General features: G+C 42.1%; 2 protein-coding genes across 3 annotated transcripts; one reads left to right on the top strand and one right to left on the bottom strand.

Annotated features, from left to right (window-relative positions):
* Nucleotides 1-2,323: 2,323 nt before the first annotated feature.
* rps6 (ribosomal protein S6) lies at nucleotides 2,324-5,733 on the bottom strand (the record flags this gene model as incomplete). Of its 2 annotated transcripts, XM_084465258.1 has the most annotated exons (6): nucleotides 2,324-2,456; nucleotides 2,765-2,922; nucleotides 3,214-3,360; nucleotides 4,071-4,281; nucleotides 4,994-5,125; nucleotides 5,607-5,733. In XM_084465258.1, 6 exons carry the CDS (start codon nucleotides 5,610-5,612, stop codon nucleotides 2,361-2,363), a joined length of 750 nt encoding a protein of 249 aa, XP_084321384.1. In that variant the 3' UTR covers nucleotides 2,324-2,360. The 2 variants fall into 2 exon arrangements, with proteins under 2 accessions (XP_084321384.1, XP_084321385.1); XM_084465259.1 differs by lacking the exon at nucleotides 5,607-5,733 and having other exon boundaries at nucleotides 4,994-5,131.
* A 331-nt stretch (nucleotides 5,734-6,064) lies between these two features.
* On the top strand, nucleotides 6,065-16,518 carry acer2 (alkaline ceramidase 2). The gene is made up of 6 exons (XM_084465883.1): nucleotides 6,065-6,388; nucleotides 6,809-6,923; nucleotides 8,072-8,213; nucleotides 9,167-9,304; nucleotides 13,633-13,770; nucleotides 14,111-16,518. The coding sequence occupies exons 1-6, from the start codon at nucleotides 6,275-6,277 to the stop codon at nucleotides 14,295-14,297; spliced, it is 834 nt and encodes a 277-aa protein (XP_084322009.1). The 5' UTR covers nucleotides 6,065-6,274; the 3' UTR covers nucleotides 14,298-16,518.
* Nucleotides 16,519-17,062: the final 544 nt, after the last annotated feature.

Below are 17,062 nucleotides of genomic sequence, written 5' to 3'. Positions count from 1 at the left end.
CACTAGACACTAGAGCTATAAGTCAATGGGCTATAAGTGTATAGCTTAAACTCACATATGTAGCCTAGCACCACTTTTCGTTTTCTCTCATTAAGTACACGTCATTCAGACTCGCTGATCTGGCCGTGGTCTTGGTTGTTTTCCAGACATACCGCGTCCGCAATACCGCCAAAAATAAAATTGGGACAGGTGAGAGAAGAACCTCAATTATGGCCTCCAGCTCTTCCCGGTGCTTTCCTGTGGATCATACATACACGCTAACGTGCTGACAATATCGTTGTAGTTTTGTGACTGGGATACCCTAATCTGCATTCTAACAAGATGCAAGGAGACATGATGAAAAATGAAGAGTTCACGACTCCGGTGAGGACAATCAAGCTTTGTCAGCGGATAAAGTGTATTGTTCATTGTAGGTGTTTTCCATACTTAAACCCCTAACACGGCAATCTATGGTTGGTTATAGAGTGCAGATAGATACCGATCGTCCGTTCAGCTTACACTCTGCTATGACCGATTTTCTTTCTCCTGTCTTCCACAAGATCGAGCCTCAAAGTAAGCATTTGGTTTTGTTGAAGCTGTGTTTTTAGCTATTTGAGGGGGAAAAAGGAAACTGGACCAACATTTGAAAACTGGATCTTTGTAAGACAGCCACCAAGAAAAGTGTCGGATGACATGACAAAATAAACTGTTTTGATCCCTGTATGAGCAATCACACTTTATATCATTATGGAAATATGTCTCGTTGTGAAATTAGTAAGTATTCGATTAAAACATCAGTAAATATTTTGTATTGATCCAATACTGTGTGTTTCCCCCCTCTGAAATAAAGTTGTGATTGTGAATGAGCTGACATGCAGAGGACTTGATTGGCTAGAGTCAAGAACACATTCCCCATGGTTCAGAAACCAATAGAACAGGTGAACAGGCTCCTCCCTTATATATTTTATTTCACAGTGATCAAAAACATGCACACAACTTGATGAGCATCATAGGCAGTGGAACCATGCACCTGGGGCAGAACACCCTAAGGTGGACCGTGGGGAAAATTCAGCTGCAGGTGACAGTCGATGATGCTGGCGGCGCGGGCCTGACCTGTGACTCGTGACGAGGATGGATGTGGCAGGTTGCGGGTCTGACTCTGCACTGTGCATTTCTGTGCCCCCCCCCCCGCCGATACGACAGCAGTGGTGGTCATGAGACATGGACAGATGCAGTGGTGTTATAACTGTCTAAATCAATGGAAAAAGTCAAAAAAGCATGATATCACTCCTTTAATAGTCGCCGTTTGCCATAGTACTGTAAACATGCAGTTCGCACACGCCAAGTCCTGTCAACCGTCCGCAAAGGCCTGGTTGATTATTTTTGTTCATGCCGGATGGTGCAGTTCATGCACACGACTTAGATACGTTTTAGACTTACATTAATGTCATTAATTTACAGCTCTTGTGCACAGCATATTTCTAAAAGTGGTGTAAACAGGGAGACGTGATGTTTACATGGAAGGCTGTCTTTGTTCTAATCCCTCTTTGTAGATGAGAAGGCTAGGGTGTGCAGGGCTTTGAGGCTGGCCAGGTCAGCACCAGCACAGCTGGTGGCTTCTCTGACTGGCCACATGTTGAGGAGCACCGTCAGAGGCATTAAGCTCACACTGCATCATAAAGTTTTCTAGACTCTTACTTTGTTTTTATTTTTACATTAAGTAAGTCTAAATAAGTCCCAATGTTTCCCTGTTAATCAGATTTATTATTTTGCAAATATGCATGTGTTTTTCAGTTCAGGCTTGCATAATAGGATATACAACGGCACTGAAAATGTATATGTATAAGAGTACATTAACTTTAAATAAATGCATTTGCTTAAACATCCTCAAGCTATAACACAAAACATTCCAGGAACATTTTGAGCTTGTTCTGATTGGATCGCTTCCCAAATCGTCCCGCTTACATTTCTCGTTTTTATTAGTCAATGAAAGTGTCAAAAGATTGTCGTAGTTTTTGTCATCCTAGATTGATTTTTATTTAGTTATCGTCTTGTTTTCATTAGACTGTAGGACACCCCCCCCCCAATGTTTTCTCAATGGATCTCCACGAATCACACAAGTGGTGAAAGTTGACTAGTTTGCATGCCTGCACTGGGTAGGCTGGTAGACTGATCTATCCAGCACAGATCTAGTCGTACTTGAAATGTTTGTCGTACTCAAATGTTTTAACTCGGTCTTGCAATTAATGCCCTTTCACTCCAAAGAGACCCATGCCTAGAAGTGCCTTTCAAAAAACCAAGAACTTGTTATGGTGTCAACCTGTACTGAAGACAACACAACAGATTTCAGCAAAAAATGTTTTTTATTTTTTCTCCATAGTTTACTTTTGGCTGGACTCAGATTTGGATGTAGAGGCCCTAAGGGAGGAAAGGCGACGTCTCTTGGCGATCTGTTCCTGGCGTTTATCCTTAGCCTCCTGTTGTTGGAACACAAGGAACACGAACAGGAAATAAGTAAAAATGAGGTAGACAGCTGGTTGAGGTAAAAGTGACCATTAAGACACTGGTAGTACACTGATGTGGCAGGGGAATAGCCACATCACTTGTTAAAACTTGAGCCTACCCAACTTCAGCGCAAAATGTGTGTAATTTGAATATGCAAGTATACTAGAAACATTTAAAAACCCCACTTCTGTTCAAAAGACAAGTCAAGCTTCGGGACACCTCTGGGGTTCAGTCGGAGATACTAAGTTCAACAGGTGAAGTGAGAAGTCGAGACTCGTACCTTCATCCTCTTGGCCAGCAGCTTGGCGTACTCGGACGCCTCCTCCTTGTTCTTCAGGGTGCGCTGCCTCTTCAGGGCGATGCGGCGGCGCTTGTGCTGCAGCACGCGGGGGGTCACCAGCCTCTGGATCTTGGGGGCCTTGGATCTGGGCTTCTTGCCTGGACAGACATGCAGACATGGTTATTATTGGACTTTCCATTACCGTTAGTAGTTTTTTTTATAAACAACTATATGAAGTATGGGGTGACGAAAGGTTAGGAGTCAGGTGTTGGCCTGGCAGTGGAGGGGTACTGACTGGGCTGTGTGTTTACTACAAAAGGACCTCATAAATGCATGCAAGAGCAACAAAGCACTTGATATTAATACCTATTGTACACTAAAATACTTCACTTGAAACCTGAGTATACACCTGAAAAGCTTCAACCTCAGGAGGCGAAATGAACACTCACCTTCTTTAGTCACGGGTCTCCTGACAACATACTGTCTGACATCATCCTCCTTGGACAGGTTGAAGAGCTTGCGGATCTTGCTGGCTCTCTTGGGTCCCAGGCGGCGAGGGACGGTGCTGTCGGTAAGGCCGGGAATTTCCTTCTCGCCTGCAGTCAGGTGGATGAGCAGAAGTTAGAAAACACGGACATAGAGCACAATGTATAGAAAGTATTACAATAGAAGCAATAAGGACGTGCATCAAGTGAGAAAACCACACAGTTTAACCAGACATGGACAGGTCTGGTCGTATTTGAATGGGCAGCTCTGCAGTTAATATAGCAACTTATGTCCCCCCTTAATGACTATGGTAGAGTCAGAAAGGGTCTACTGGAGTGCCAAAAACAATGACTAGAATGTGGAAGATACTTAAAAGTCTTTGCGAGAAATTGAATGAGATGAAAACCACCAATACAACATTGTACCTAGGCAGATAGGTACAACCTCAAAGATAACCCAATTCTACCAGAGCACTAGACAAGAGTGGAAGTTCGCCCTAGAATCTATTATTAATGGATGGCATTACAGCACCATACTGAGCAGACGTTAACAGAAAACTCACTGTCAAGCCCCAGCATAGTTTGACATTGATTGTCAGTTCACAAAAAGGTTCACCGTCACCTATTTAGCAATTTCACACGTCAAACTACCTCGAAAGACCCATCAAGTAAAACTCACTTTGAGTTCACAAATTCAGCTCACTCTAGCTAGCACAGCTAGCGTGTTATTGCAACACTGCACAACTCAACGCTCGCTATGGAGCTAAATAACTTAATTGAAAGAGCCAACACGAGTACAACTTGACAAGTCGGCCACGCACCCTTCTTGATGATGACCAAGTTGAGGACGCTGAGGTTAGCATCCACAATGCAGCCACGGACAGACTTGCGTTTGCGCTCGCCAGTCCTGCGGGGACGGTAGCAGGAGTGCCCCTTGCTGAGCAGCAGACGCACGCGACCGTGGGTCAGCACACCCTGCTTCATGGGGAAGCCCTGCTTGTCGTTACCGCCGCTGATGCGCACCATGTAACCCTGGGGAATGGACAGCAGGGACAGGTTAGTTATCTGCTATTGGATCAATACAGCCTACAACGGACAAGACTGGACTTCAAGGGATACCACCCACCAACCCATTAAAACACACCCAGCCGCCCCATCTCCATGCACCCCTAGTGTTACGAACACTGGTTTAGAATACAGTAATGACGTGCATCAATTGAGAAAGCAGCACAGTTTAACCAGCCATGGACAGGTCTGGTCATATTTGATTGGGCAGCTCTGCAGTTACTTTGGCAACTTATGTCCCCCCTTAATGACTATGGTAGAGTCAGAAAGGGTCTACTGGAGTGCCAAAAAGAAGTGGTTTAGGTTTAAGAAGAAACATTCAAGCACTAATATACAAAGCCCTGTCAAACATGTTAAAAGGGTAGTTATTGGTAGAACTACATGGACTAATAGATGCCCATTGAACCTATATCATTAGTCATAAAATGAATAGCAGCAGAAGAGGTTGGAAGACCTGCACAATAACACAACCATAGAAAGACACATAACATATTTGACGAGTATTAAGTCAACTCCTAAACTATAGTGCTAAACATAAATGACCAACAGTCATTAATACGTTTAGCATTGCCTATTCAGGTTTAGCATGGGATTATTACCATATAGTTAGTCGAAATGAATATCGCTCTACCGCAACGGGGTCTCAAGTTTCACTGTGTAATGAATAAAGGAGGTTTACCTTCCACTCATCTCCCAGGGGGTCAGCAGGTACTTCAGTAGCCATACGCTTCTCGTAGAAGGTACGCAGCTTACGCTCATCGTCAACTTCGATCAGCTTCTGGCAGCCAGTAGCGGGGAATGAGATGTTGAGCTGCATAGGAATGAACACATCGTGAGTTTAGTGTCTGTTGGGGACAGAAGGAATTGTATTCACCGTTCGGTTGTAGCCACATCGACGGTTGTGTGCAAACGTGAGGAAACATGTTAACGTAGCAGTCAATGTGAACCGGCGGTGTTTAACATTTGACCGGCTTTTGGTATGGTCTATAATTATCATGTCTTTAAAGAACTCATAAAATCAGAAAACGTGTGAAGCCCTTAATGCATAAGTTGAACGTTTCTTAAATTTAACTGAAGCATTTGCACATTTTCGACAGTGGGCCGCCATGTTTGATAAACCTTAGCCACCACTAGCCGCTATGACAATCAATGTGCATCTTCAACAGATAACAAGTTTATCACGAAACATGATATACGAATGTAAAGAACAGAGACTTGGGCTTCATTATTTATGACTATTTTTTTGAAAAAACTATTTCAAAAGCTGCTACAATTCCAAGCAATCTTCGTACCTTCATCTTGTTTAGCCCACCCTACGATGGTCCGCCACGGGAAAGAGACCGGACGTCCGCCTCGTTGTCTCACATAGGCTCGAGGTAGTATCGCGAGAACACAGATGAGGCGTTAAATTGAAACGTTTAACACGGAATAACAATTATACAAATATTATTAGACATAACGCACCATAATATATCCATTACAAAATTGAATTTAATAGTAATACGTTAATACGTTTTAAAAAAAAATGAAAAAATGGATTTGGAAAGTTGGAGTCCAATCAACACCACAATTTAATTTAACCCACTTAATATAGCCTTATTATCTTACATTTCCCATAACGGGAGGGATGATCAACTTTACTTTATGTAAGACATCGATTACTCGCAAAAGGGAACAAAAACATTACTTTGAGCCGTAGGCTTACTGCGCTTGCGCATTCTTAGGGGTGAAGAGCAGCGCAGGCCGGCTGTCATTGTGCTGAAGATAAACGTCACAACGCGGTTGCTCTAGCAAGGACCGTGGTATAAAATGCACGCCTACGTCGATTTCTTTTTTATGTCACTAGTCTGGATGTTTATCAAACGCCGCGTCCTGCGCACATGATCCCGGGATTGCGTTTTCACCGCTGATATTCTCTCGGTACCGCAGACACCCGTCTGCGCTGTCCCCTGCCAGCAACATGTCCAACGTTAATCTCATTTTTTGGGACCAGTTGCAAGCTGGTAGTTCGGACGTGGACTGGTGTGAAGGCAATTACCTCATTTATCCAAGCATTGCGGAATTTTACAACACGGTCCGTATTACAAACTTGTTGTTCTTCTTCCGCTACTCCGCTGTGACTTGTGGTTGTTGTTTTGTTTTGCACAATCTTTGTTTCTTTAGTATGTTAGATAAGTATCATTGGAAACCATGTATGCTACCGGCGGATTGTTTTTCTTTCCACTGCATGGCGTTTTAAAGTTGTGTTATGCTAAAAATGCAGATCTCTAGGATAGTAGGCTACGCAGCATAAGTTATCCTTTATGCGACTCTTAAAAGCTGGGATGTTTTCTCTCTTGAGTTCAAGTTGCACTCCCTTGATTTGTTTTTCTCGCCTCCTTTTGTCTATGTGGAAATCGGCAAAGGAGGATCATCCTTTGTGCTGTTTTGGCAATATATAAATATATATCTGTTTGAACGTTTTGCTCACTTTTTTTTTCTTTTGCCATTTCAGATCAGCAACATATTGTTTTTTGTTTTGCCGCCTTTATTAATGTGCTTATTCCGCCAATATGCAACCCATTTCAACAGTGGGATATATCTAATATGGAGTCTTCTAGTGGTTGTTGGTAAGTTTACTGGCATATCACCCACTGTGTGTGTGTGTGTGTGTGTGTGTGTGTGTGTGTGTGTGCGTGTGCGTGCAACTGCGGACAACTGCTGACAGACTGGGCATCTCGCTTTACTTGAAAACTTGCAAGCCTAGAAATCAGATTTTGAGAAGTGACTACTAATAGAGAACAATGGTTTGCTGGCCAAGTGATCTTTGCACTAGACAGCGGATGAAATCTCTTCAATTCTGTCCCAAACCCTACATCGATTACGTCTGAGTCGCTCTCTCCAAATAGGATTATCTTCATAGTTGGATAACATTGTTATTGAGGTTGCTTCCTTTTCATGACAAGCCATGTCAACCGTCACTTATCAAAAGAAAACAGCTTTCACTCCAATATATGTTCGCATACTCGGATTGAAAAAACAATGCCGTAATGTTAGAGTTTAACTCTTAAAAGCACATCCTATTTCATACAGTCCATGGTCGAAATAGCCACTGCGACACTTTATTTCTTACTTTTTTTTTCTCTCCAAAGATATGTGTTTCCATTCCAAGTGACAATATTGAGACTGAACTGTGGCTAAACTTTATCAGGATGAGCAGGGCCATGTGTCTCATATCAACAGGACACCACGATGACAATTCCTTTAAACAATACAATCTCCTGTAACCATTTTTAAGAAAACAGTTCTCACTGATAACAATAAGTCTGTCAGCCTGTTGATAAAAACATGGGGCACAGAAAACCTCATTATGCCATGAAACCGTTATGTCCTCAATCCAAATTCAAAGTGAACAATTACAGTACACAAGCGGATCAGAATCCTTAGGCATGAGGGTTGCATTCAATCTTTTTTTTGTCTTTGCATATGGTTGTCAATGCAGTGAAGCACTTTGCATGGCCATTTTGTTAGTCATATTTTTCTTGAGCGCTACTTCTGTATACTGCATTCATTTGTATAGCTTCTGTAAAAGCATGCAGTTAAAATAACCTTTTTACTAATTTATTTATAGCCATTTTTTTAAGAAACCAATTGTTATAGGCTGAGTTAACATTGATCTGTGTTGATAACGCTTTTTGGTGGTATGTATTATTATTTATTTTAAAATCTTGTGTCTAAGACATGTATTTTTAATCTGTGCTGTTCTGTTGTGCCCCAGGGATCGGATCCACATACTTCCACGCCACTCTGAGCTTTCTGGGCCAGATGCTGGATGAGCTGGCCATCCTGTGGGTGCTGATGTGTGCCATAGCAATGTGGTTCCCAAAGAGATACCTCCCCAGGATGTTTAGGAAGGACCGGTGAGTGTCAGGACAGGACTCTGCTCAACAACTTCAGGAGCAACCTTGGGTTTTACCCCCTGCTCTGTTTGTATTGACGTTAAGCTACTCTATAGTGTGCGACAGGATGCTGTATATTGTCCATCTTGTGGTTGGACAACCTTCACATTTTGCATAGACAATCAATACAGTAGCCCTCTTTTTTGTTGGCAAATGCTGACAATTTAATGTTGGTTTTCACTTGAAACTACTGTTGTCATTCGGCTGCAACGGTAGCCTACGTTTTGCTTGCAAAGATCAGCTGCCAAGGGATCTTCTACTACCACTACTGCAAATACTACTGCTCCTCTTATGCTTCTACTGCTACTTATACTAGTACTACCACCAGCACTCCTACTATTACTTCTACCCAAACTTCTTGAGCTCTCAGTAGGATACTGTCGTTAAATGTCAGGGATTCAATGGCATTACGGTCCAGTTTAATTATAGATCTGGTAAAAATAGTGACAGCTGTTAAATAAAACTGCATCACATGTCTTTACTTCTTTTTCCATTGTCATTGAGCCAGCAAGACTGTTTCCTCTCTACAGCCTTATATAAAAATACTTGTACTTGTAATACGGTTAGAATTTTAGATTTGAGTTTTAACTGTAGTCAAGTGCATAATAGGAGACAGTGTGCCTCACAATAAAGTAAGTAAAATTGGTAAAAACAAAAAAGATTTTAGGTTTTAAAGTTTTCACTCAAATGAGTGAACTGAATGTTTCATTGAACGTTTATCATCTATTCAAATGTATATGCAAATAGCCAGGTTTCACATTTTCATCATTTTAATGTCCAACATGTGATGGCCAGATGCAAGGTTAAGGCCTTGTGAGGTCACAAATGTCCCCATAAACCTTGAACTTGGTGATCCTAGCACGCACACACGTGCTGAACGATGGCTGAACGATGGCTCTCTCTCCGTCCTTCAGGACGAGGTTCAAGGTGGTGGTGGGCATCTTGTCGGGCATCACCACCGGGCTGGCCTTCGTCAAACCCGTGGTCAACGCCCTGTCCCTGATGACTCTGGGCATCCCCTGCACTGTGCTGCTCATCACCGAGCTAAGGAGGTCAGTTCAGTACAGTCACATCCCCCAATCCTCCCCCCATCCTCCCCCCATGCCCCACTCAGTCTAGGTTTGACTAGGAGTCATTTGGATGAGTTTTAAATGTCATAAGCCAATCCCATACTTAACAGTACTCCCCTGAAATGATTATTGCTGTGTTTTGAAGCTTTTGTGAACACCTTTCTGTAAGTAAGCAGGGCTGAGGGTGGAGGCAGGGGAATCCCTGAGCGCGTAGCAAACACAGGCTATTCACCTTATAGCGTTGTTCATCTGAACACGTCCAGCAATTCAACTTTAATTTGTAAGCATGTTTTTCTGCTTGGACTAGTCTTCTATCCTAGCATCCTTTGGCGTTTATTTTTTATGGTTTAATGAGGTTAGGACGCTGAGGCTAGTGTTACGCCCTTACCTATGGTATCAAAGAAAGTGTCAGAAGTTTAGACACCTAATCAAATTAATGTTATTACTGTATTTTCTATATCGTGTTTTCTTTTGTTGTTTTTCCTTCATGCGTGTCTTTATCTCAAATGACGGTTGCGGTGTTGATTCATGGAGATTAGGTGTACACGACCAACCTTAGTCACATATCCCTACCTACAGCAGACAATACTTTACTTCTGGCACTCAACAATACAGCAAGATGTAGTGTGGATAGTTGGTGTAGCCTACCAGTCGTATTTGCTCCAGTGGCTGCTTTGTTTGGCCTACAGCAAATGCTGTGATCTAATCATGACGTTGCCTGGGTCAATAGAGGTCAATAGAGAGCTGGCGTGATAAAGGTCTCCATTTGAATTTGTATTTGCAGTAAGCTATTTAAAGAGAGCGCTATGGGACGGTTAACCTCCCTGAATGACATCTTTGGCCTATAATGAGGCTGATAAACTAAACCCATTCTCTGTTACACAGAGACGCGCACACACACAGACGCACAATGACAGACTCAAATGGGTGTATATTCTTGGTGTAGCTATTCTTCAAGACCTAAACGACAGGGCTTATCCCAGCTGTTACCGTCAGTGTGAGCTGTAATCATTAAAGAGACAGACACTTGTGTTGAAAGGTGCACAGGGTTCAAGGCTGTGTAAGTGACCTAGTGTTTACCCTCCCCGGGGTAATGTACTATTGGTCCTGTACTCCCTATCCTGCAGGAAGCTTTGAGGTAAAAATAATGTTATTCAGCACTAAAGATCACTCACACACTGTGTGTGTGTGTGTGTGTGTGTGTGTGTGTGTGTGTGTGTGTGTGTGTGTGTGTGTGTGTGTGTGTGTGTGTGTGTGTGTGTGTGTGTGTGTGTGTGTGTGTGTGTGTGTGTGTGTGTGTGTGTGTGTGTGACGAGGAGGTGTTTTTTAGTTCCTTCCGGTTTCCCACATTCCTAAGTGTCCCTGGAAGTGCTGTTGGTTGCATTAGTCCATTGTTCACCTTTCTGCAGTTCTCGGATGGAGACACAGCCTGTGAGGCTCCTCCATACTCAGACTGTTGTTCTTCTGTAGGGAGGGTTACTGTTCACCCAGTCAGAGTGCCAGTGCCCTTTAGTAACCCTTTAGAGGAACTCTCACCCTGGGGTGTCCGTCTAGTTCACCACAGCCAATAGCCTGGAGCTCAACTTGTTTTTATTTGGGTTTGGAGGACAGAAGATTGAATGCCGAATTAAAATAATAATTGGGGTATAGGAGATCAAAAATAAAAGGACATTAAAGAAACATCTCAAAGATTTCCGTTTCGATCTCTTTGGCGCCACCTATGGCAGAGAAACGACAGTACCGTTATGCACACACAAGTGAGTTGAAGAAGGAGTTTGTTGCGGTGGCTCCAACAAACCCTTTCTGGAGGAACCACCAATGCCGTGTGATGGAAGACGTGGCATTGAATCTGCAGTGCTTGTGTTTTGTTTGCCCGGCAGGAATGTCGCCACCAACACTCAGTTCTGCAAATGCAAGGGCTTTTATCAGTGGACCATGGGCTCAATCACCGTTGTGTAACCTCATTCTAGAAAGAAACTGACTCAACTGACAGATTTCATGAACATCTTTAGATCTTTCATATTGCCACTTGAATATTGTGGTTATAATTTTTTGTGTTTGAATTGGTAATGATAAGGGCAGCTTTAATGTTCATGGCCAAATAAGAGAATAAGCAAAGCTTATTTTCAGAACAGTGTGTGTAGCAATGTCCTTGCAACACACCACCTAGGTGGCTTTTCTGTGCTCCTCCAGAACACACAACCCAGGGTGATGATGTGGAAAACGGGTTCATTGGAGCATTTGAGGACAATACTAAAGGTACATGGAGATGGTGATCCAAGCTGCCATGTAGGACGTCTTCTTGAGTGTGGGGATGGCTGGCTTATCCTGTGTGCATCGATGACTCAATGCACAACAAGTGTGCAGCCTCAGAGTCAAATCAGTCTGACCCAGGCCAGGGGGGGGGCTGCTCAAACCAGCCATCAACCCCACACACTCCACACAGTGGTTCAACACATAGAATGTGCTTAGACAGGCTCAACTAATTGGTGAGTAATAATAGGAGGAATCCTCCATTCCTTTGAAGTGAGAGCAGTACTAAACTATGGCAGCTATTTGCTTATTAATAATCATTCATCCTTTACGTGTGGAATGCAAGCATCCCCATTGTTCTCCAATCAAGATGTATCACAAGATTGAAGTGTTTCTGTGCTGCTTTCCTGCACCGTTTCCCTGATGCCTTAATGCCATGTTCTCGCTCTCGCTCTGCCTCTGTCTCTGTCATGACTGACACACATTTCAGTAGCCTTGCACTTGGTAATCTGTATTACCATCCGACACACACATCACATTTAGCAAATAGTTTCCTCTGCCGTTTCTCGTTATCTCAACCCCTCTACAGCCATGCGACACTCACAGCTCGCCAGCTGTTGTCTGTGGCCTGGAATTTGTCCAGTTCTGAGTAATCTCTGGACAACATGTTGTCAAGTTGTGTAACGTTTACTGTCTCAATAGGCTTCACACGCAGCATTTTATACCATACAACCCCTAACCCTGAGCCCTCTGAAGAGGAACTCCCCAAATCCCTGGGGGGTAGAATCCTTGAAGCAGAACACAGACCCTCCACCCTCTAGGGATGGTTAATGGTGCACTAGGTGCTGAATGTGCAGACATCTTGCCATAGTCAAAACCTAAAACAAAGCAGAAGCCAAGGTTATGTTGTATAAAGTTGACTTGACTTAAGTGGTTGGTTGCTGTTCTCCTCCTGTGCAGACCTCGGACATCCGTTGGTAGGTTAGAGTTGATGCAAAAACAAACTGACTCTGCTCAGCCAGGGTGACTCCTTAGTTATATAATAGCAAATAGCAAACTCCTACAGGAAAGATCTCATTATTTTTTGTTTCCTCCTCTTTCCTGTGTGTTCGTTGGCTAACTGACCAGCGGCCCTGCAATGTCACCGTGTGTTGTGTTTGTTGTTGTTGTTGTTGTTCTTGTTCTTGTAGTCCATGACAACAGGAACATAAATCATGACCCCGAACCCAAAATTCAGAGAGCAATGGAGCGGAAACTCTAAATGCAATGTTATTTTAAAAATAGCCGTCCTCTATCGTTGTTTCACTCCAAGCATCTGCCACGGCCTCCGTCGGCCCGGGGTGTCTTACACCCTGACTAAGAATAGCTGATCCTGATGGGCAGGAATGTCTGAGGGTGGGGAGGTTGACGCGGTCAGACTGGACCGGATCAGGCTGGGCGGCCTCCAGACACAGGGCACAACGTCAGGGTACTGAGGGTCAAGATTCCACACTTGTCATCCATGGTCTGTGGTTCATTCTGTCAGGAGCTTTAGGGAGGAAGCAGGAAGACGCTAGATGCTGGGAAAAAAAAACTACTTAACACACTTTGCACAAAAGCAAACTGTACAACTTTGCACAGAATCAGTTTTAGCTTCTCGATAGTTGGACCGGGGGTTCTTGCGTATTAGGGTTTAATGCCTTCTGCAGTCACATGTTCGTCATCCATGGTCACAGTTTCATCCTCAAAGAAAGTGTGTGTGTGTGTGTGTGTGTGTGTGTGTGTGTGTGTGTGTGTGTGTGTGTGTGTGTGTGTGTGTGTGTGTGTGTGTGTGTGTGTGTGTGTGTGTGTGTGTGTGTGTGATAGAGAAACTGTCGAAAGACACTTGGAAGCCTTAATATCAGGAGAAGTTTGTAGTTTGGAGAAGTGACTTACTATAGAGAACCATACGTCTGTTGGCCAAGTGACCTGTGTATATTAGCACCATGAAAACCCATGGGGTTTATGTGATATGTACCTCGTCTCCTTGGTAAATTAATCAAATGTGTGTTCTTGGTCTGTGGTTGTGGTGCTGGCAGGTGTGAGAACCTGAGGGTCTTCAAGCTAGGCTTGGTCTCTGGGTTCTGGTGGGCCCTGGCGCTGCTGTGCTGGCTCAGTGACAGGATATTCTGTGACATGTGGTCGTCGGTCAACTTCCCCTACCTGCACTGCGCCTGGTGAGCTTCACGCATAACAACACCCAAGTGGAAATGCATGACAAAAAGCTTTTATTTATTTACATCTATTTTGAAGTACTATGTTCAATTGTTGAAACATGGGGTTAAGAACAAGTGACATTTAATGAGGTTAAAAGAGAAATTAATCATGACCAAATTTATTCATCTGAAACCTGGGAAAGAAATGTCTGTTTCTGTAAGGAGTAAAATATACCACATATACACCATGGAGCTACACATACAATGTCAATAAACAGGGGACTGTACACAGGACTGGGACATTTCCATAGGAGTCGCTCACCCACTCTCTCTAACACGTTCTTATACCCTCCCTTTACAGGCACATCCTGATCTGTTTAGCGTCCTATCTGGGGTGCGTTTGTTTTGCCTACTTTGATGTGGCCACCGAGGCGCCTGAGCGGGGGCCCGTCATTATGTTCTGGCCTAATGAGAGCTGGGCTTTCATCGGCGTCCCCTACGTCAGCTTCCTCTGCGTCCAAAGGAAGTCAGCCATCAAGGTGACATGAGCTGTGAACCCACAACACGCAAATATTCACACAAAGCAAGTCCTCACAGGACACAAGTCCTCACAGGACAAAAGTATTCACCCGAAGCAAGTCCTCACAGGACCCAAGTCACAAGAAGCAAGTCTTCACAAGACACAAGTTCTCACAAACCCAAGTCCTCAAAAGACATCGTCTTTTTGGCCTGATAAAATGGAGTGAAGCAGCGGGCTGAAGCAGGCCCATGAATTAGTTATGCACCATACACCCTTGAATGTGATTGGATGATGTAAGAGATATGTGTTTGGCCTGTACTAATGATTTAACCCCTAGGCCTGTTTTCCTTAGTCTTTGTATGACGAAGTACCATTAATGCAATCTGCTGCCAAAGCACAAGAGCTACACCAAGATCGTCCACATGGACGACATAAAAAAGGTTTATCAAACCTGAGACGTGCACACTGCGAGTCGAGGGCACGTGTGGGAAATCATGTGTTCTGGTTAGAAATAGAAGAAGGTGAAATCAGGAGATGATTCAGGTCAATCTCCTGCAGGGGAAGAACCGCCATATTGATATTCCCGTGGCATCCAATTGATGCACTTTATTGATTGTGAAATCCTAATCAGGTCCATTTCTGATTTAAAATTGTATTGATTACCCCCCTCCCCCTAAGTGTTACTTTGCTACTTCTGCTAATGTTTCTTTAATTATAGATCTACAGTTTTTACAGTATTTCCCAACTACGATCAGAAGAGAATCATGTGAATTCTTGTTTCTTTGAGCAAGTTTTCTGTTTTTGTGTGTGTGTGACTACAAGGGAACATTTCTGCTTTAAGAAGAAGAAAAATCATCAGGTCTGATGCTTGTGTAGCTGCCGTCTCACTTTTTATGAAATACTTGCTGGTAGTATTTCATATGTTTATTTAAGATATATCTGTATATTCTATATTTTTGTCAAAGTTTGTATGTTCATTGTTGGTACTTCTTTTTTTTTTTTTTTTTTACAATGCTCCAAAACTAACATTGTGAGTTGTAAAAAAAGACCAAAACAATTATTAGCATAAGTTAGTCATGGTATAACTCACTTTCAAGAAGACTTAACCCTAACCCTATTTCAGAACAACTTTGAGAACAATGAAGAGATGTTAAACATGCAAGTATTAAAGTAAAGTTTTCTAAGAACAATATTTTATGCAATACTTTTTAATGAAGGATTCTTTCATTAATACTAATTCTATATTTTTTAAGCATCTTACCTGGGTCACCTTCATGTTTGTATGTGCAACTATGGGTTTTTTTTTACCGGATGGGGGAAAAATGCCTTAAACTAACCATCCAGGCAGGGCACTGACCCTTTTGTTTTTGCCAGACTTGAGTTTAGTTCTCAGAAACAGGCTGAAGTACATTTGATTCTGTTTTAAGGTTCGCTTCTCAGCGCTTCTATGTGCCCGTCCTATTTTGATTCTAAAGGCGGGAGTTTGCCGTACAATGGAAGAATGTAGGATTACAAAAGTACAAAACAATTCTCTGAAAGTAAATTTAAACACCAAAGGTTGTGTTATTGTTTAACCTCATACTTTCATACTTTCATACTATAGTACTATATTTTACAGAAGTGCATCTAGCTCAAAACAATGTGCATGTGTCTCGCTATTTACTAGTTTTCTATTTATTTGTGTTAATGAAAAGGAAGGAAACTAATTTTCTGTAATTTTTCCTGATATTGTAGTTTTATTAGTCAAGTTCCTATTTTTGTAAACAAAGGGACAATTAAAACACCTACCTGCATGTTTTTTTGTATTATTTCACCACATTCTTTGTTGTACTACATGAATGTGATCATTTTAATAGAGTATAAACCTACTGGAAAGTAAAGCATGTGTCAAATAATTTTGATAAGTTCTGTGTGAAATGATGTGTTATTGATGTGAGTTAAGCTATAATTCAGGAATACCACACGGTAAAGGCCTACCTCATTGTTGTAGTGTACATTAGTCCTGCATCTCATTCAAATTTACCCTTTGAGAAAAATATCCAGGGTTTATTTACATAGACCTTTCTTCCCCCACTTCTAAGAATAGATCAAAGAGTCAACAGCAGTTACAATGGAGCCCTGGGTTATGTATTTGTACTGATTTTCTCTGTACCTGAAATAGGACTGAAATAAATATATATTTTAATAATGTTGATCAATATTTGTAACAAGACTATAGGAATATATAATGCAATAAAATTGAAATACTCAATATATTTTATTTTTGCTTATTTCCGATAATAAATGCATAGCATTGAATTGCATTCATTTAATGTGCTCACACTTTCACACACTACTTTTTTCCCCACATGTTCTTGCATTCCATCAGTTATCATCCTTGAGCTGCAAAATTATACCACCAGGGGGCGGTGATATTCTACATCGGTTTATGAATGCGCCCATGTTTATTTACAATGTGTTCAGAAAGAGGAATTTCCATTCAAGATTATGGAGAGCATACATAATTGTCTGTCCGTTGAATTTTTGAGACGACCAGTTTGTAACGGTTGTAAATTTCTGGTTGTGTATATTAGGATACTTATATTGTATTTCAATTATTTATATTACAATATTAACATTCTAAGAAAGTAGTTATGTAAGTCATATTCTTGATGACATTATTTATAGCCGTTTCGATTTAGATTTTTAAATCTAAATCGCCCCAAGTAAAGTAAGTAAGTAAAAAATAAGTAAAGGCGAACCAATGACGACCCATGATCTCAATATTAAAGTGTAATTTTAGATTTAAAAAAA

The sequence above is a fragment of the Micromesistius poutassou genome, assembly GCF_964030765.1.
Source record: "Micromesistius poutassou genome assembly, chromosome: 3".
NCBI classification, from domain to species: domain Eukaryota; kingdom Metazoa; phylum Chordata; class Actinopteri; order Gadiformes; family Gadidae; genus Micromesistius; species Micromesistius poutassou.
The sequence above is the reverse complement of the archived record's forward strand: the minus strand, read 5'-3'. Positions and strand labels throughout refer to the sequence as shown.